Below are 19,145 nucleotides of genomic sequence, written 5' to 3'. Positions count from 1 at the left end.
ATCGAACGCTGGACACGCTTGACAATGGATGCTGGGTACCTGGTGTATGTTCTCAATCCAAGAGGCGATGTTCTGCTTGCGCGCGGTTGTGCGCTTGAGCTCCTTGTCGCCGACGATGCGACCCTCCTCGGCGTCGTTAGGTGGGGTGGGATGTATACGGTGACCTTGGATACCACAGTAGCGACCGTCGTTGAACGCGAAGGGCGCAGGACCGCTCAAGGCGCCCGAAGACAAGCAGCTTGGTTGTGGAACGCCTTCTACTTGGGCTCCATGTTGTCATTGCCTTGTCATGCATGAGGCATGAGCAACGTAAGAGCGTCAGACAGCGTCAAGGGGCTGTTTACGCTCAAGGACGTTGTCGGACACAGCCGAGTGCTCCGGACTCGATGATAGGGTAGAAGGGGTCGAGCCTGTCACTGAGCCATGAAGAAGAGAGCACAGCCTTGCGAGCACATCCAGTTCTTGTTTCCATAGAGCGTGTTTATCTCGTGCATGTACAGACGGTACGGCGTGAACACTGATTCTGCAACGAGCTAACGGCGTCTCAAACGTACCGTTGTGTACGGCCCACTTCGTGAGTTGTGCGCGGTCCCTTCGAGATGCTTGACGTGAAACGGGGGATCCCGGGTGCTACCTGACAGTGGAGAACGACTAGCGATTGGAGAATGGCAGGCTCGCGTCGGGACCGGACTTCCCTCCAGCCCAGGACGGAGTTCGAGGTCGTTCGCGATCTTCGGATAAACGGCCTGCTGTTGTTGGGTACCGATCAGGTTTTCGGCCTCGAAGATGAGGTTGGCGAGGGCGTACTGGGGAAACTCACGGCCAAGGTTGCGCTCAGCCTCACACTTGAAGCAGCATTACGCCCACACCATCGCCGTCCTGACTGTTGGTGGTCAGGAGGCAAGGACTGCACCGCATACTTGTTTTGTCTCAAAGAGCCCCTCGTCGCCCGCATACCGAGACAGGCTGCCCAAACGCCGGAATTACTGGTTGCGGTGATGCTCCTCTTCCTCGCTACTGCGTCGTCCTCCATGCCCGTGCAGATGCACAGGGCTTCGATCAAGCACGCTGTCGTGCCACCCAAAACAATCAGAGTGAGGACAACAATCACCATCACGGAAGCGACGTAGAAGAAAAACCTACCAACATCTCCCGTATTATGGTTCTGGACGCCAGCTGGACGGACCGACTTGGATAGCGACCAGGGTTGAATAAACAGCACGTATACGCTTGATGTGAAGGTAGTAGGACGTCTAAAGCCGCAGAAGAGGAAGAGCGACCAGAAGTCCTGGCACAGCGAACGCCAAGGGAGGACTCACACCTAGGCCTTGACCGCGTCCGGCGTCAAGTCAGTCGCGTCGCTCACGTGGGCGTCATTCCGACATGAGGTCGACAATCCCTCGTCGACGGAGTGCGGTGAGTCTGTCCGTGATCCCACATATTGACCGTGAGGATACTCAGTATCCCAAGCAAGATGTGATGGACAGGTTCATGATGCTGGATTCAAGCAATGACTGTGTGTGTACATGATCGAGAGTACCGCAGAAAAGGCGAGCAAGAAAAAGGATGAGTGCATAGCAACACTGCTGGCGATACTGAAGCGCCACTTCTAAGCAGCGTTCCTCTGTCTCTGTGAAGGGCGTTGAGCTACATGCTACCCATCAGAACGCTTGAACACATACAGAGGATTGGCGGAAGGCCATTCCAGCCCAGCTCCTGACACGCCGGACAAACCTCCTTGGCCGAGGTTCACCTCTGACGTGTCTCTCGACCATGTCTAACTCGTTATAGATATAGTAGTGCATCGCCTGCACGGCCGCTTCGGTCTGTTCAACAAATTCCAAGACAGTGCGTATCTCCTGCATGACGGTCTTCATAGTCTGGATACGTCCCAGTATCTCCTCTAGACACTGCTCAGAGTTCGGGTTAGGGAAACTGAGACAAGACCATCAGTGAGACGTCAATACAATCTAGCAAGATGTGACCGACCTCATTGAGGCTGCCAGCAGGGACTGCGTAGATGGTTGCACTGTTTCGTGGAGGTTGGGGAGACGGGCGATGAAGGGACGATATAGGAGTATCTCAGGAAGAATGAACTCCGACTCCGACAATAAATGGTCCCACGTCAGCCGCATCATTGTTGAGGGCAGACCTGGGCAAGCTGGGACATTCAATGATGTATCTTCGCCGGGCCGGACTAACTGAGTCTATGTACTGGTACAGAGCGATATCCGCGTGTCATGGCAGAGGCACGTACGTGAGTCTGCAGACAACTCTGACCCAGACGAGTGTCAGAGTGGAAAAGCGTCAGAGTGAGGCTTAAGTTTTGCTGGGATGATAGAGGTAGAGGGTACAACTGAGCCGTCCGACTAAGATGAGCACCACCCAGTCATCCGATCGTACACATAAGGAACACCACGTCTCGAGGTTCAAGTTCGTGTGGTGGGCAAACGCCCCAATGTGCCAATCGCATTCCTCGCTGCTGCAACTTCACGACTTCCACGTGAGGACGTCGCTGCAGCACAAGCAGGTGAAGCACTTCCCTGAACCCCCTGCCACCCGGCCCAAGCGAAGAAGAAGGGGCGGGCCGAGCCCCATGGCAACAAGAGCGTCTCAACACCGACACCCGAATTGGCAAAAGTGCACAAATCATGGGAAGCGTTCCGGGCCAGCGTCGCCGGCGGTGCAATCAGGGGTCGATTCCGCCGCACCCGCAGTGAACATCGATGTACATGTCGAGGATGGGTGGGATTGCGAAAGACACTACTAGTAGCAGCGATGACAGCAAAGGCGCGAGTTCAATATGCGAATGCAAACTTTCTTTCGAGGAGAGTACTGGTGGATTTCTTGAACCGCCGGTACTCGCCGCCCATGTCGATCCCCGTGCTGACCAGCTCGCTCAGGCTGTCCGCCGTATGGTAAGTTCCACAGACTGCGATGTGAAACCGCCAAGGTACTAGGTAGGTTCAATGAGCACTCTGGTACAACCGGAAGCATAGTGAGTGACTTACAGTGCTATCGAACGCGTTTAGACTCCAGCCGATGTAGAATGCCATGCAAAGAGCGAGAAAAATCAGCCCAAACTGAAAGAATGTCTTGACAGTTCATCAGCATAGAGCGTTATGATGTTTACCAGCATCCACACACCGTCCTCCCCGCATTCCTAATCCGACTGGGCGGAGAGACATCTGCAAGCAATCGTTAGCAGCAAACCGAGAGGTGGTATATGAAACCACATACTCAGCTCTTTCTTAGCCCACAAGAACACGGTATAGGGAAGCTCTTCGCAAGACGCAGTAGCAACTAAGTATTGCCTCTCGTTGCTGTCGTACTGGGCCTGATACATCTTCAGTATGGGAACGCCGCAGAAGCGAACGGTCACCGACGTCGAGCGAGAGGATGAGGCGATGATCTGAGGCAGGAAGCTCCATCAGTGCTACGAGGTATAAGAGAATGCTTAGGGTGCGTACCTGAGTGCGTAATGGTTTGGATCTTCCGCCCTGTCTCGATATCCCAGATATTTACCTCCCCAACTGTGGTTCCTCCGATGATTGCTTTTCCGGAGTCAATGAACTTGACCGGCGTGGCGCGTTTGTGTCCGACTTCGTGACCAAAAGCACGTACGAGATCTCCAGATTCGAGGGAATAAATTCCAAAACCTGATAAGGGGTTCGCTAGAGCGAGATGTTCGCCATCAACGCTCACGTCTGCTCTTGCGCTGTCATAGAAAAAAGGCAGATGAATAGAGCGCGGCGGGAGAGAAGCCAGAAAGCGAAGCTTACATTGGCTTATCATGTTGCCTGTCTTGAAGGCACTTCCAGGTCTTGGCATCGAAGATGCTAGATTCGGACCGCGGGGCACAGATGAGTCGTTGTTGACGAGGGAGGCGGCGGAATGCCGTACCGGACCCCATGTTCCACATATACGACTGCCAATCGGGTAAGTCTCCCTGCAGTCATCCAATGAACGTGCGCTATCGAAACATCTTCATGACAACCGGTCGAGGGCTCTTCCAACTCTCGGATTAGAGACCAGCGCCCTTTCCTGGGTTGTTATATCGATGGGTAATGGAAGTAAGGGTGTTACTCACCGACGCCGGGCTGCCATTCCCATACTCTGAGTTCTCGACGTGATCCAGAAGCTACGCGAGTGCCCAGTACTGCGATAGCTTCAACTGCTGATGTGTGGACGACTAGCCCCCGAGCACGTATTGTTTTCTGCACGGCTAATGGGATCAATGAGAAGAACGTGCATGAGAACAACTTACAGGCGTGAATGTCAAAGACACCACATAGCCATCCAGCATGCCGCACAACAGATGACCTTCAAAATCGGGCACCCAAGCGAGGCAAAGAGCATAGCTGCTTCCATGATATCTGTTCAGAAGTTTGCGGCTCGTAACATCCCAGATACAGATCCTGTTGTCGGTAGCTGCTGTGGCAAGATACTTCGCCCGAGGACTGAATGAGATGACGGTAACGGCCCCATTGTGCCCTCCGAGCAAGCGAGCTAGTTCAGCGTATTCCCGGGACATGAGAGCGCGATGTAAGCGAACTCATATCGTTACCGACAATGAACTTGATCGAGGACACGAGGACACGAGGACCCAAGCACGATGTCACAGTGCGCTGCCTTACATAAGCACACTGCTCACAATGTCCTGCGCTTAAGAGGCAACCAACGGAGCCCCACACATGGCGAAAGCTAAGCTATCCAAAACTCCCCAGGAGCATATCCCACTCGCAAATCCAAACCCCCTGCCTTGAACGAACCCGTTCACGCGACCCCAGGAATAGCACCTGCACGCCCGATATCCTGACGAAACGACGGCAAGTAAGAGCATTGATGCAGCAAGCGCCATCAGGACGAAGCCAAAGGGAACGATCGTTCCATAACCCGGCCACCGCCAGATCGTACGTATCTTGGTCCGGAGTCTTGCACACTGCTCTCGGGCGGTGGCAGATCTGCCCAAGGGGTCCTACAATAGAAGAGACTGAGCTATGTGGCATTTATATATGGTGCCAGAAACTACGTACCAGAAGGACCGAGAACACCTGACGGAAATTGTAGGGATCAACCATCGGTACTAAACCATGCACGGCGCAAATCATAGCTTGGAACGGCGTGAGGGCGAACATGGTGATGTACAGGCCCAATACACAGCCACTGGAGCGGGCTGGATGTTGCAGCATCATGACGACGCAGCGTCCCACTTCCACCCACCAAGCGCCCATCATGACCCGTAGATATACACGTAGCGCGACCAAGTCTAGCGCTAGCGAAGGGCGCCTCTGTTCGAAGCCATGGGCAAACACGCGAGACAGTGCGCCATGCCGAGCAACATCTGGCGAGGAGGTCGTAGCATTGTTACCACCAGCTGGAGGGAATGTCGACTCGTCCATTAACTCTGGAGGAGCCGACGGCCCAGGACTAGACGAAGACGCGGTCGGGATGTCGAGACCTTCGAGATACGTCGATCGATGGTCGGATGGTACGTCTTCTTGGGGGACTTTGGTCCCTGCAGGAGAAACCGCCGTGTCGCACGGTGAGTCGTATGAGCAGCTCTGGCGAGTAGACGGCGACGTAAGTCTGGAGAGCTCGGTGGAGGACACGTCAATGTCGCAGGCTCTGCGCAGCACGCGCGAAGCATCTCGTATATCTTGGGACTCCCAGGTCAACGGATATCGTAGGGTCTGGTCCGGAAAGTCGATTGTTCCAAGGTGAGATGCGGTCTCGAGGACAGGCACCGAAATGCGGCCAACGTCCGCGTGTCCTGATTGGCCATGTAAGGAGTGAACTAGATAACTGATGTCGGCTACGCAACACCTCATCAGCTCAACGAATGTAGCACAGTGATTGCATAACATACCATCCTTGTCTCTGATCTCTTCTTCATGCTTCTGTGCTGTCTCTTCGAGCTGACATTCAAGGTTGATCACGCTAACGGAAGCGCTCTCGTACTGCGCCGTCACTTCGGCGAGATGAGAATCCAACGAGGAACAACGGTCGCGGAGGGCCTCCGTCTCGGCCAATAGCGCTGCCTGCATAACCTTTAGAGATGCATCAACGAGTCTTTGCGCACTTACATTATCATTTCCCAAGTACGTCACTTTACTTCTGAGCTCTTTCAACGCTGCATGAAATCGTTGGTCTTCCGAGTCAAGAGCGCCACGCAATCGTTCGGTCTCGCTTTGGGTGTCTTTGAGCAGCTGCAACGCATAGTCCTGAATGGATGTTGAGTGACATAGAGTCGTATACTAACCGATCGAATGAACATGCCGAGACGTACTTTGTCGGCTCTAAGCGACGCGATCTGATCCTTGAGTGACCGACACTTGAGGTTGTGTGTCCTCACCATCTCTTCGTGGGACTGAACTGCATCTGCGAGATCATATTCACGGGATGCGACCGTAGTTTCGAGTGAGGCCTGATAAAGGGCATCGAATCAGAGTTTCGTGATAGCGGCCGATATCTTTGAAGTCAAACTCACAATCCGTGTCTTGGCACGGCCGAGATCCACAGAAGCGGTGCGGAAACGGTCCCTCTCGCATGACACTTCGCTCTCCAGCTCCGCTAGCCGGCCATTGGCGGTATCGAGTTCGTCCTTGAGGTCCGCGATTTCGCGCTCCGTCGCGACGAGGAGACACAGTAAGCAACTCATGGTCCTGGGATCGAAGATGGGTCGCTCGTGGCCGCATGAAGGATACACTGTTTACACAGATGATGAAAGGTATAACACCACCAGAAGAGGCGGCTTACCATTTACATCCTGGGTACGTCCTTCAGAATCCTGGGATCCATGTGTTTCTTGACTATCTTCGCTAGGTTTGCACATACCCGCCACAGACGTGCGAAGTTCACTGGGCTCTTGAGTGTCGATGAGTGTTTGTGACGCAGAGATCATGGGGAATTGCGGCATGGGAGGTGAGATTGAGACAGTATTAGACGGTAGACCGAAGAGGCAGGCACGAGGGTAGCAGCCTTTTGTCATTCATCGACACATGGTTGCCAGGCATGACCGTCAACACCTGTAGGGCAGGGCAGTTAACGGTGCGGAGTACGCGGGACAGGAACTCGAGTACATGGTGGCCATGGACGAGATGGTTGAAGCGATTCAAGATTTCCAACACCGTTACAGTCAAATATTCGAGATAAATATAGCTATTTTAAGGTACTTATAAGACTCCGACCCAAAGGCGCGCAAGGTCAGGTCGACGAAAGCGAATATTCATGTCAACCACATCGCGCGCTTCCCTTCTACGCGCGACCGTCTAGTACTAGAACTGAGTGGGCAGATCGAGTGGGACGTTGTTATGGGCCGCGGCAATCACCCAGTCTGCAGATTCGACGAGAAACCTGGCATTCTTTCAATCGCTTGTTCACGTAAAGAGCGCAAGGCAGAGAGCACTCACTTGCGCACTGCCATTTCAGCTCGCTGACGGAATTCAGCGTTGCCCATGTTGACCACAGATACCATGGTTCCACCGCGCATGACGATGAGGTCGCCCTGCCAAGGAGTTGCGTCGAGTACGTTCCGAAGGGATCGATTGACCTCGAGGTCGGCGGAGTATTGGGCAGCGATGAGGAAGCGGTGAGCGGTGCCGTCGTCGTCTTGTATAGTGACCCATGCTTCCTGCAATGGGTACTCATTGCCGACGACATGTTCAAAGCCAGGATAGCGGGGGACGGCGAGACAGTCGCGGGTGGGATGGGTCGAGGTCGGGACAATCACCGTGAGCGCCTCTCGCTCGTCTTTACGATAAACGAGGCTGACTATCCTCTTCACGGCTGGCTGGAGGACAAACAAAGTGAGACACAAGGTGCGGTTGAACAGTTACATCGTTGACTGACGCGACGGCATGCCAAAACAACACGAACTCTGCCCATCGGTGGTAGGGGATGAACGTTGGAGTAGAAGATGAAGGAAGAGAAGAACGGGGCTCGAAGGTGTTGAGAGCAGTGGAAGTAGGCATGTACAAGAGGGGGAGGATCGTGTCAGTCTCTTTGTTCTCGAGCCTGCCTGCAAGCCTGCGTCGGTGCCCATGCTCTGCGCGTGGAGGCTCACGGGAATCTAGAGACGAGGCCATGTTGTGCTTGAATTCATGTTACAGGTGTGGATTGCGCACCTCATGATGACCCGACCGCGCGAAGGGATGCACCGGCTGGAAACAGAACCGATGGTCCTGTTTGAAATCCTAACATAGTCGCGTGCGGCATGCCGCATTGCTGGATGAACGCCTGCGGCGATAAGTTCACTGCTAGTCCCGTCGCATTTAATCCGTCATCGACCTCGGAGGGCGTCGTCGGGAGAGAGTTGGAGCTCAGTGAGTCGGATCCGGATAGCCTGAATAGTGTAGCTCGTAGTCGTATACGCCGATGACAGCGCATCTCGCGCACTACGTACAACTCGCCATGATCGGAAAGGGTTCTGTCCTACAATGGTCGATCCGCGGCCTTATCTCGATCACTTTACCTGGGTCTTCTCATGCACGCCCACAGAGCGAGTCTATCTCGGATCTTCTAATCCGGTCAATCATACCGTGAGCTTGCCGCGCGGCCTCGTTAGTGCGAGTCATGCCCTGCGCATTACCACATTGACGTGGTATTACTCACGGAAAACGGATTTTGAACGGTACATTGTGTTCGAGGAGTGAGAGGAGCCAACTCAAGTCGCGATTCGCGAGGGACAGTGCCAGTTCATCAAGCGCCGAGGGTGGTCAATGCTTGTGTTTATTTGTGTCACGTTGTCCCTCTTTATGCGTTCACTATATCAATACTGCTATGTAGGTGCACTGCGTTCTCATTCTTGACTGACAAGTATCGCTTTCGTTCCATGGCCTCTTACTGACTCCGATTGACGATCTGTTAGGTGGATACATGAGGACTTTCGCTACCTATGGACTGATCGACGGCCGCAACAGCTCATGGTTCTCAGGATACATTGGGGTTCAAACGAGGCATCCCCACAATGCTGCTAGACCCACATATGATCCGGGATCCGATGCGCCATTGTAACCCCCTCGCCTCGCTTGATTAAGTCATCTGCTACCGTCCCGGATGATGTGCTCCCGCTCTCTTCTCCAGGTAGTAAGAGATGGGAAACTGACGGAGCCGGAGTTCTAGATTTCACCATGCACGTACACGCCTTGAAAACGTTATCAAAGCATGAGTTCCGCATGAAGGGTCTTTGCACGAAGACATCGCGTCCTGTCGTGCGGCTTACGCCTGCCTTGCCTATCCAGACGCCGGTCAACCATGACCCATAGCCATCGAGCTGGCGTCCCTCTGTCCCCAACCGCAACGCAGCTATCACTGGTACGCTCGATGGTTAAGTTTTGTGCATTGTCATCTCTTACACAGTTCGATCTAGGTTCCCACCACAAAATGCGATTCTTAGTCCCGAGTCTGACGGTCGTCGCAGGCGTTCTTGCCGTCCCCATTTTCCTTCTCATGATGCCGAGCATCACGTTCCGCATCTATCTACACTTCCTCCCCATGGAGTTCGATCATCCTCATCTCCGAGCCTCCATGACGTCCCTGGCGGACGTCAATTCCGCTGCATTATGCCTTCTACCCCCCTTCACCGCCCTGGCCTTCCTCTGCCCCACCTCCAGCAAAGGACCCCACGATATGGCTCACACATCCCTCCAACTTCTCCTACTTCGGCGGCAGATACTCTTCAAGAAGGTGGTGCACTACGCGCCTACCCCCCACACGATCTCTTCGTTACTCCGACTCGGCTCCGCCGCTAACGCCAGTCTGGCTTCGGGCAAAGGCGCGGTCGTTGGAGATCATCGTGCGCTATTGGAAGTTGCTCGAACATCGGAACCTGTTGCTCGAGCGCTGTACCGCGTCCTCGTTCAGATTGAATTGAGCTTGTATCGGTGAGTGGCGCAGCGAATATGGCGTGGTCCATCGCTGACTCTTCGGTAGCGCTTCATTTGTGCGGGACACTATCTCCATTGCGTTGTCACTATTACAACAAGTCGACGCAACTGGGAGGTATATACGAGGTCCGGTTCCTCTCAATTTTGACCGCGCCACTGCAGCCTTCGGATTCGCAGTGCTCGACTCCATCGGACACGTTCGCGGGGAACTGCGCGTCGCCTCCACACTCTCCACTACCCTGCTCTCCGCCGTCGAGAACGCACAGGCAGACCGAAGCTACGTCTCCCGCCACTGCTCCGTGCCGCTGAAGTCGTGTGCTGAGGCAACAGCACTCGTCTTGGGCGAGAACGTCCTTCGCACGGTCATTCAGGACCTGTCCGTGCTCGAAGGGATCTTCGATCTCGAGCTGGACGAGACTTCGCCGGCACTTGGTGTACCGGACTCCTTCTTCTTCACCGTTGCGGCTATTGAGAAGAATGAGGCTGTGTTGGGTACATTGATGCTATCGGTGCGAAACGCCAGGCAGACTGCGGCGATGGCGATGAGAGTTGGTCATAACACTGCTTAGGTCCTCGCTCGAGTAGTACCGAACGCCCCCATCGTACTATACCTACCAAGACTATGCATGTCATCGTTAAGATCTGTACTTAATATTGAGTCTGTTGCTTGCATGTCGAGTGCCGGCCCGAGTTTATGCTCGATATAAGAGCCTCGGGTGTATAGGACCCTAACCCTATCGAAGCAAACTCGTGACTTGGACACGCACAACGTCGGATCGCTAACCGTGGCATCGCACTCTCCATCCGATTCCCCATGAACTGCTCGCAACGCTTCTTCCATAATGGAGCGATTAGGGTTAATACGACAACGGTTCCTTCTAAAGGCACGTCGGCGAAACCTGATAAGGCTTCGTGCTCGAGATCGTGCCCTTCTGCAGGCTGGCCGAGACCTCTGGATCGCTAGTGTTCTCCTACCGCTTCTTGTCTCTGTGACTTCCCGCACGACAAGAACATTCAACAAAGATGACACTTGGGCTCTCTGCCTTCTCATCGTCGTGTTTGCAATAGATTATTTGCTCCTTCGCGGGTTCTCGATTGGTGAGTCATATCATTCGAGTTAACCTAGCGGTTGCATTGACCAAACATCGATAGGACTACATCCTTCCATCCGGCGGTGCCTGAAAACGGACGCACGAGTGGCAATTAAACGACGTTCAGGCAGTGCAGGCATGACGATATTCGTTATGGGGGCTGGGAAGGCGACGGTTGCTCTCAGTGAGTAGTCATCGAGATACAGACTCGTCTTTCCGCTATTAACAAATTGCCCAGATGTCGCTTCACATTGGAAAGTCTACGACATTCTCTGGACTCTTGAGCGCCGTCGCCTGATCCCACGCCTGTCTTATATGAGACCAGTCGTACACTACGATCCGTTTTGTCGAGGTGGACTGGATGAGTCTGCGTCGCTCGGAGCGATGGGTATACAGGACTTATCGTGTCTCCAAATACGATATCCACTTCTGGGAGGATCGAGGAAACATAGGCGCAGCTGTGGGTGACTCATCAGATTTCAGCGTTGAATGTGCACGTTGATCTCTTTCTTACCAGTATCTATGGACCTTGAGCTAGAAGAGGATACGCTCTTCAATTCTGTTCGTTCTGAAAAACGGGCAGGTAGGTAATCCATACATTTTCTCAGATCCGATCCTGATGCCTCGTAGTTCGGGGTGAGCTCTATGCCCGCCGGCGTGCTAAAGAAGCAAGGTTCGAAGGAGCGATCAACAAGGGAGAACATGAACTAGAAGATGCTTCACCATCCTCACTGCCTTCGGGCTCCGGTAGCAAGGCTTGGACGGATGGATTTTGGCACGAATATTCCTCTCAGGATCTACAGACGCCCTCTCAGGAAGCACTCCCATCCGCCTATGTTGGCTCCGATATACCAGCAGAACTTAGCCAGTCTGCGACACCACCGTTCCCACAGGTTCCTCTCTCGTCCGCGGAGTACGGGTATAGTAGTATATCCTCTCCAGAGCCTTCGGAAACGCTTCCTCGGGTATCAGCTACAAGCGTCGAACACGGCGACCTTCGCTTCCTCGAGTCATGTATCCAACAGCGAATCCATACCTTCACATTCAGCGCAGCTCTATCCTTTACCTGCAGCCCTGCGCAGATGGACGATTATGAGCATGAAGACATCGGAGACCCGAGCCGTCACAATAGTGGACCTCAAGCTCTAGACATGCAAGCACCTGGGAACGCTGACTTCCTTGAACAGGAAGATTGGCTCAGCATGATGCATTCCACGATCTCGGCCATCGCGACTTCCTCCCTATCGCCAGAGGATGGTGAACAATGTTCAGGATTGCTTGCGATGCTGCGCCAGGAGTGGGTCCGTATGCAGCTCCACAAGGAACGTGAGTGGTCGAGACAGCGAGAAATAGCTGAGTCGTGTGAGCAATGTGGGACGCCCTTTGTCGATTCGCGTAAGTACTCTGTGTTTATCCGACTTACCAGTATACTTAACTGTTCCCAGGTCGCCACTTCCTGCAACCATCTATCACGAATCCCGTCATCCTCGTACATCATGTCACGGCTCTATTGCTCCATGTCATCTACAGAGTACCTCGTCGGGCGACTCGTATTCTTTTGATTTCGCTGAGGGCCCTCGTACGAGTGACAGTCGGTCGATCAGATGGTCTGGCACAGGTCGTTTCCCCCGACTCTCTTCCCATCGATATTCGCACCATCCTCGGACGTTTCGACCTTGATCCCGTCACCCGCCCTTATATTTGTTGTCCCGACTGTTACGCCATCTACCCCAAGCCCTATCCCCAGACATGCTCCTACCAGCTGACGCCTCGGAGTAAGCCTTGCGGCGCTCAACTCTGTCGGACCAGAACAATCCATGGGCGGGTGTTCTCGTCTCCCCACCGTCAGTTCCTCTACCAGGAGATGAAACATTGGTTGGCGCGGTTCCTGTCTAGAGAGAAGTTGGAGGATATGATGGACGGTATGCTCAAGCGCGCCTTGGGAAAGGCCCCAGAAGTCATGTTGGATTTCTGGGACGCCCCCGTACTCCGGGAGCTCCGGATGCCCGATGGGACTCGCTTCATTGATGCCCCACCTGGTGAAGCTAGGCTCGTCTTCGGCCTTTCCGTGGATGGGTTCAATCCGTTTCATTCCAAGACCGCAAAGCAAGTCGTGACCGTAACCGCGATCTATATGTATTGCCTTAACCTTCCCCCTCATCTCCGATATCGTCCAGAAAACGTATATCTTGTCGGCGTCATACCGGGTCCTGGGAAGCCAAAGGCGGACTGGGAGATCAACCACTTCTTGCGCCCGCTTGTCGACGAGTTGCTCGAGCTATGGAACTCTGGCATCTATTATGCTCGCACTTCGAAGCATGTTGGGGGCCGTTTGGTCCGCTGCGCATTGGTCCCGCTCGTCTGTGATCTCCCGGCCGCAAGGCAGGTCGGGGGGTTTGGGAGCTACTCGTCCAAGTACTTTTGTCACATGTGCGATTTGCGCAAAGAAGACATGGACGAACTGGACATGGACAAGTGGGGCACGCGAACCTGTGAAGATCACCGAGAGGCTGCCGAGGCGTGGAAGGACATGCCCTCCGTTGCTCAGCGGAAGTCGGCTTTCAAGCTCAACAGCACGCGGTGGTCCGCCTTGCTAGATCTACCCTACTGGGATCCTATCCAATTCACTGTCATCGACTCCATGCACAACCACTACCTTGGACTGCTCCAGGACCACTGCCGAGGGATATGGGGCATGAATACCGAGGTTGATGAAGAGCACCAGGATGCCGAGGAAGGCCTCCAGCCGGCCGCCGCATCAGAGACAGCTGCGTCGGAGACAGCCGCATCAGAGACAGCTGCGTCGGAGACAGCCACATCAGAGAGAGCTGTGTCGGACATAGCTGCGTCAGAGACATCCGAGACATCTGCCACATCCTCAGACACCACACACAAGCAGCGCTCGCGTAATGATGTGAGCGGCGCCGAGACCGCGCTCATGGTCAATCGCTGCGCCTCAACGACTCTGGACTCGAGGTACAATCGCGACGTCTTCCGCACATTGTGCGGGAAGTTCAACTTGTCTACGTTGGGAAACAAGAAGAACTTGATTGATCGTCTCATCACCTATGTACATCGACGTTTTCACTCTGCCATCTCTAGCATCGTGCTGAGCCTTCCTGGGTCTAGCGCAATGAGCAGACCGGTCAGGGGGACGACACTGCTACTCTCGCGACCCAGCCTGAGGTGCGTGATCGATCTCTGAGAGTGCTGGAGCCCAACATGACATACGTCTGCAGCCTGCGAGTGGGCACATTGTCACGTCTAATGCACCCAAGCCCCACGACACAGCTACTCTCGCTACCCAGCCTGAGGTGCGTAATCGATCTCTGAGAGTGCCGGAGCCTAACATGACCTACGTCTGCAGCCTGCAAGCGAGCAAACTTCCATGTCTAACGCACCCAAGTACCGTCCCATACTTGGTAAGAAAACGTTGAAACACATACACACCCATCTACGCGACACCGAACTTCCTTCATGGGTGAATCCTGTTCCCACCAACGTCGGCGCCAAGAGTCGAGGAAAACTGAGTGCGGACCAGTGGCATGTGTTCTGCGTCGTCAATCTCCCAATCATCCTGATACCTTTGTGGTACCACAAGAGTCAGCTTCATCGAGAACGTCTCAACAACTACATGGACCTCGTCACCGAAGTTGTGATTGGCTCTTTGCTCGAGATGTCAGAACCCGTTATCAAGATATATGAAGAAGCTGCACTCCGATACCTACATACTGCAAAACGGCTATACAACATTTCAATTACTCCCAATCAACACAACTCCCTGCACATCCCTTCCTTCCTCCGAAATTTCGGTCTGCTACACGCCTTACGGACGTTCTTCTCAGAGCGCATGAATCTCAACCTGCAGAATGAGAATACGAACATGAAATTTGGTGCGTATATCTTCTTTTTGGTCTGGACTAATCGTTAGCTCATACGAGTATTCTCGACAACACATAGGAGAGCTTGAGTCTACCTATATGAAGCAGACTTGTCGTGCAGCGAACTTCCGCATCACCTTACAGGACGACCACATTCGCAGCCAGGTCGAAGACCTCGCGGAGGCGTTCGAGGAGTCAATTACGGAGGATCGCCGAGGAACTCGACTTAGAGAGTCAATGCTCCTCCACACGCAGCCATCGCATAAGTCTAGCCTGAAGCCACTCAAACCACTCACTCTTTCCGATGACTGTTTCCGTGCGCTCATCGATCATCTCAACAACAAGGCTGGGCAGGAACTGTTCATCGACGTCCGGGACATGCGCCGACTCCCAGGAAAACAACAACTCATGAACAAGGGATTGAACTGTCCTCGCATTTTCTGTGGAGGGGTGTCGTTCCTCAGCTCTTCAGACTCTCCGCGGGACAGCAACGTTATGTTCCGCTCATCTACGACGTTACTCCCGTACCCTGGCCGTGTTCTGCAAATCTTCGAGTATTCGGTTTGGAATGGTCTGGGAAAGCTCACCGAATCCACCTACTTGTACGTGGCTCCCCTGGAACCTCTTTCTCCTCAAGACGCCATGCACGATCCATATCGCTCGTACAAGTATGCCGGCGGTGACATGTACTACGACCGCTACCTGCCGGGCGTCATCATCACCCCAGAAGACGTCATCTCCCACTTCGCACGTACCCCTATGAGCTTGCCCGGAATCCAGCATCCGTGTGTGCACGTACTCTCCCTAGACAAGGTGCGATGACTTGCAATGCATGCTTCACTCGGTACACCACTTACATGCAATGTGTGCAGAGCGTGCGCCTGATTTCCCATTACACTGATCCAAGTCTGGGCGGGCCTCAGATGGAGATGGGCATGGATCAAGAGGAAGACGAAGTCGTTGACTTGTAGGAGCTGTGAGCCTGATGTACATGTATGGCCGAAATCAAGTAAGGGGAGTCACGCTGCTCAGTGCATGTTACCAGACGATGACCCTTGTCGCGAAGGATCAGGTGATGATGTGCGTTGTACCGCCGATGCAACCTTCGCTGGCACTGTATGGTCCTCAGCGACGCATCTGGTCAGCGTATTTGAACGTGTACGTTTGGTAGAACCGCGGCCCGTGGAGTCGTAAATCGCTTCCCTGTGTCTGAACTCGCCACGAGACACATTAACTAACTACAGACACTCGCGTTCTCGCTCAAGAAATTTCAGGCCAGAGCCAGATTACCATAGAACACGTCTAAGAACAAGCTTGACGGAGACACCTTTCTCTCACCATCATGCCGCGCCTCCCACCGTCCCTGGCTCCTATGAGCGGCCATGCCACGGTTTCTTATGCGAGCAGCGTGGAGATTGATCTATGCCGTGGATTGAGACGATGATTCCGTCGATGCCCCCGCGGATAGCAATTTCCGCATCCTTTGAAAGAATAAGTAAGACGACCGAAGCAAGACGCGGACATTAGCACATACCTCGGCGGTCATGATACCCTCGTCCCCCTCCTTGACGAGCCTGTCGTACTCCCTCTGGTCGTATTGGAAGGCTCCTGTCCAAGCGTCTTCGTGAATGCCGGCCGATAGCGCGACCTGGATCCCGATCGCGACCTGTGTATGAACGGCGACTACCAGAGCGCCGTAACCTTTGCGCATGCGAGCATCGAGAGCGTGATGTTGTTGTTCAACGGCCAGTATAGCTGGAACTAGCGCTTGCCGTTGGCATTTGCCTGGGCGACGGATTCGAGCGACTGCGAGGCTGTCCCGTTGAGATCATAGGGATCCCAAGTCCATTCGCAGCACGGGCAGTCGCGAGCTCGCCATCGGTGTGGATGAGGGAGCAATAATGAGTGGACAAGGGTGCTTCACGCCGAACATCATCGTCTGCACAAACCTTGTTAGTACCAATCGCGTGGTCTATTAGGCCAGTGTGCAATCGCAGATTGGCTCAAGCAGCGGATCGCGTACCTCTAGACTACGGTACGTGGCGTCGCGCAGCATGCGCAGGACGATCTGCCACTTGGTGAACGCGTGCCGGTTCACGCGGTACGTCTCACTCTTGTCCGTGTACCCAAACACGAAGTTGAAGGAGCCTGCGATGATTCCTGTGAGCACCGACATCTGACACATCTCGAAGCCGGGACAATCGCCACCACAGGTACACACGTGTATCATTGAATGGGACTGGGAGCTAGCGGGGCAAGTATGAACGCGAAACGTACCTGGGCTGTCCTTGAGTTTCTCGCGAGCAGCTGCCTCGATCTTATCCGAGTGAATAAGCCAAGCGGGGCGGCTGCCTCGTCCTAAACAGGTCGCGTATGTACACCGACCATTTAGCAGGGGCCCTCTCGTAGCTCTTCTCCGTCTCCGTCAGGCACGGTGGCCGATGTGAACATGACGATATCGCTTGGCTTGTGGGGTGGGAGGGGAAAGGTGAGGGACAGGCGGCGTACTGAAGCTCTTTAACCTCAGCAAGCTCAGCTCGACTGTATCGGGATGAAAATCCTCCCGCGCGTCCGGCAACCCAGGCGTTCTTCCTCCCAGCTTTGGGTCAGGGAGAGTTGATGAGATAGAGGGAAGGTCTTGCTGCGCGCAAGGGATTATTACGGGATGAGCTATCTTCAGCTGTCCTGAGATGTGGTATGATGCGATGAATATTGAGGTGAGATTGCTGACGGTCATGAGACATGTAGGTTCCCATAAGCTGGACGAGCTAATGAGCTGGAGGACATCCCAATAGATCCTAATAGACGCGTTCCGAACACAAGCGCCCAACCACGCGAAGCTGACGTCGCCCAGCTCGCTCCAGCCTCCGCATCGCTGGTGCTCACGTCCATATCTCTTCCGCCGCATCGACCTCTTCCTCTGCTCCTTTCCAGCTGCCACCCGCCGTCTGTGCTCGCATGGTGCGTGCTCATTGCATACTACTCACACTTGTATCTTACTTGTCTCATATTACCTATCGCACACACTCCGACTCGTACACCTATCCTCGAATCTTCGCGCCCTGCCCGTCCTCCCTCAAACTCTTTCGCTGCTGCTCTCAGTCGCAAGCACATCAAGCTCGAGCTCGAATAAATCACCAACAACACCACGAAATTGACGATTCAGACGATGCCCGCGCAAGTACGATACGACTCACGTGGGAGTACGACGATGAGGACGAGGCCTCCGAGCCACGGGAGAGACGGATGATGGGCACTTGCTGCTCTCCGCCCGCGACGCGTCGTCAATTCGGTGAGTACACTTACATTCCCGTTACCATGCACATGCTCCGCACCTCATACTTACGCAAGTTCATAGAGGAGATCTACCACTTCTCGCTCACCGTCAAGGAGTACCAGATCATCCACTTCTTCCTCCCAAAGCTCAAGGACGAGCTCATGAAGACCATGCCCGCGCAGAAGCAGACCTGCGCCTGCCTGCGCACACGCATTAGGGTGTTCGTCGCCATCGACGACCTCAACGGCCACGTCGGGCTCGGCCTCAAGTGCGCGAAGGAGGTCGCGACCGCTATTATCCTCGCCAGGCTCTCCCTCATCCCTGTCCGGAGAGGTTACTGGGGTACCACCTCGGTGAGCCCCATGCCGTGCCCTCCAAGGTCAGTGGCGAGGTCGATTCCGTTTTGGCCGTCTCGTCTCTGCTCCTCGTAATACCCGTCTCTTTGTGGCGTCGGCGTCGAAGCATCTTCTCCAGCTTGCAGCTGTCGAGGATTGCTACACGCAACGCCAGCGAACTGACGAACGCTTCTTTGCTAGATTCCGCGCAGATTACGATACTGTGCGCGTTCCTCGCGCCCGATCTCTGGCGCGCTGCACTCGACTCCGGCCAATCCCACTCAGGCTTGCTACTCACAGTTGCATCCCTCGTGCGCAACGTATTGTGTCGACATGAGCAAGAACCAATATCATTACATCCACACCACTAGCGTTGCTACTCGGTTCGTCCACTCTGTTCCCTCTCCCTGCACGCTGACGTCCTGAACTCCGCTTCATGACCACCCCGTCAGGCCCTCAGACGCTGCACTCCGTCCACGCACGCAGCCCTGTCCCTCGCAAACACGGTACTCACTCATTACGATCCCCGCATTCGCTTTCAACGTGCTCTGCATGGCGCCTGTGCCGATTATGGGTATGAGTGCGCACTCCCGTTAGGCGTTGGGTCAAATCGGCTCGTTGCATCAGTCTCGGTCCACCACGACACGTCCTCTCGTACTCCCCTCACATATTTC

General features: G+C 54.3%; 6 protein-coding genes across 6 annotated transcripts; 3 read left to right on the top strand and 3 right to left on the bottom strand.

Moving 5' to 3' along the window:
- Positions 1–3,501: 3,501 nt before the first annotated feature.
- Positions 3,502–4,471, bottom strand: L226DRAFT_426276 (WD40 repeat-like protein; the record flags this gene model as incomplete). Its single annotated transcript, XM_067674650.1, has 5 exons — positions 3,502–3,718; positions 3,783–3,839; positions 3,904–4,044; positions 4,087–4,217; positions 4,268–4,471. Coding segments are annotated over 5 exons (750 nt in total), but the record flags the coding sequence as incomplete, so codon positions are not given.
- Positions 4,472–7,277: 2,806 nt separating this feature from the next.
- On the bottom strand, positions 7,278–7,795 carry L226DRAFT_468067 (uncharacterized protein; the record flags this gene model as incomplete). The annotated part of the gene is made up of 2 exons (XM_067676113.1): positions 7,278–7,356; positions 7,413–7,795. Coding segments are annotated over 2 exons (462 nt in total), but the record flags the coding sequence as incomplete, so codon positions are not given.
- A 4,334-nt stretch (positions 7,796–12,129) lies between these two features.
- L226DRAFT_468115 (uncharacterized protein) lies at positions 12,130–13,184 on the top strand (the record flags this gene model as incomplete). Its single annotated transcript, XM_067676118.1, has 2 exons — positions 12,130–12,363; positions 12,840–13,184. Coding segments are annotated over 2 exons (579 nt in total), but the record flags the coding sequence as incomplete, so codon positions are not given.
- Positions 13,185–13,193: 9 nt separating this feature from the next.
- L226DRAFT_443645 (uncharacterized protein) lies at positions 13,194–14,873 on the top strand (the record flags this gene model as incomplete). The annotated part of the gene is made up of 2 exons (XM_067674851.1): positions 13,194–13,750; positions 14,354–14,873. Coding segments are annotated over 2 exons (1,077 nt in total), but the record flags the coding sequence as incomplete, so codon positions are not given.
- Positions 14,874–16,229: 1,356 nt separating this feature from the next.
- L226DRAFT_573674 (uncharacterized protein) lies at positions 16,230–17,035 on the bottom strand (the record flags this gene model as incomplete). Its single annotated transcript, XM_067684905.1, has 3 exons — positions 16,230–16,340; positions 16,394–16,525; positions 16,883–17,035. The coding sequence occupies 3 exons, from the start codon at positions 17,033–17,035 to the stop codon at positions 16,230–16,232; spliced, it is 396 nt and encodes a 131-aa protein (XP_067532297.1).
- Positions 17,036–18,177: 1,142 nt separating this feature from the next.
- On the top strand, positions 18,178–18,654 carry L226DRAFT_525115 (uncharacterized protein; the record flags this gene model as incomplete). Its single annotated transcript, XM_067678946.1, has 2 exons — positions 18,178–18,515; positions 18,618–18,654. 2 exons carry the CDS (start codon positions 18,178–18,180, stop codon positions 18,652–18,654), a joined length of 375 nt encoding a protein of 124 aa, XP_067532296.1.
- Positions 18,655–19,145: the final 491 nt, after the last annotated feature.

Source organism: Lentinus tigrinus (genome assembly GCF_003813185.1).
Source record: "Lentinus tigrinus ALCF2SS1-7 unplaced genomic scaffold L226scaffold_27, whole genome shotgun sequence".
NCBI lineage: Eukaryota > Fungi > Basidiomycota > Agaricomycetes > Polyporales > Polyporaceae > Lentinus > Lentinus tigrinus.
Note: the sequence above shows the minus strand (reverse complement) of the source record. Positions and strands in the feature narration are given on the sequence as shown.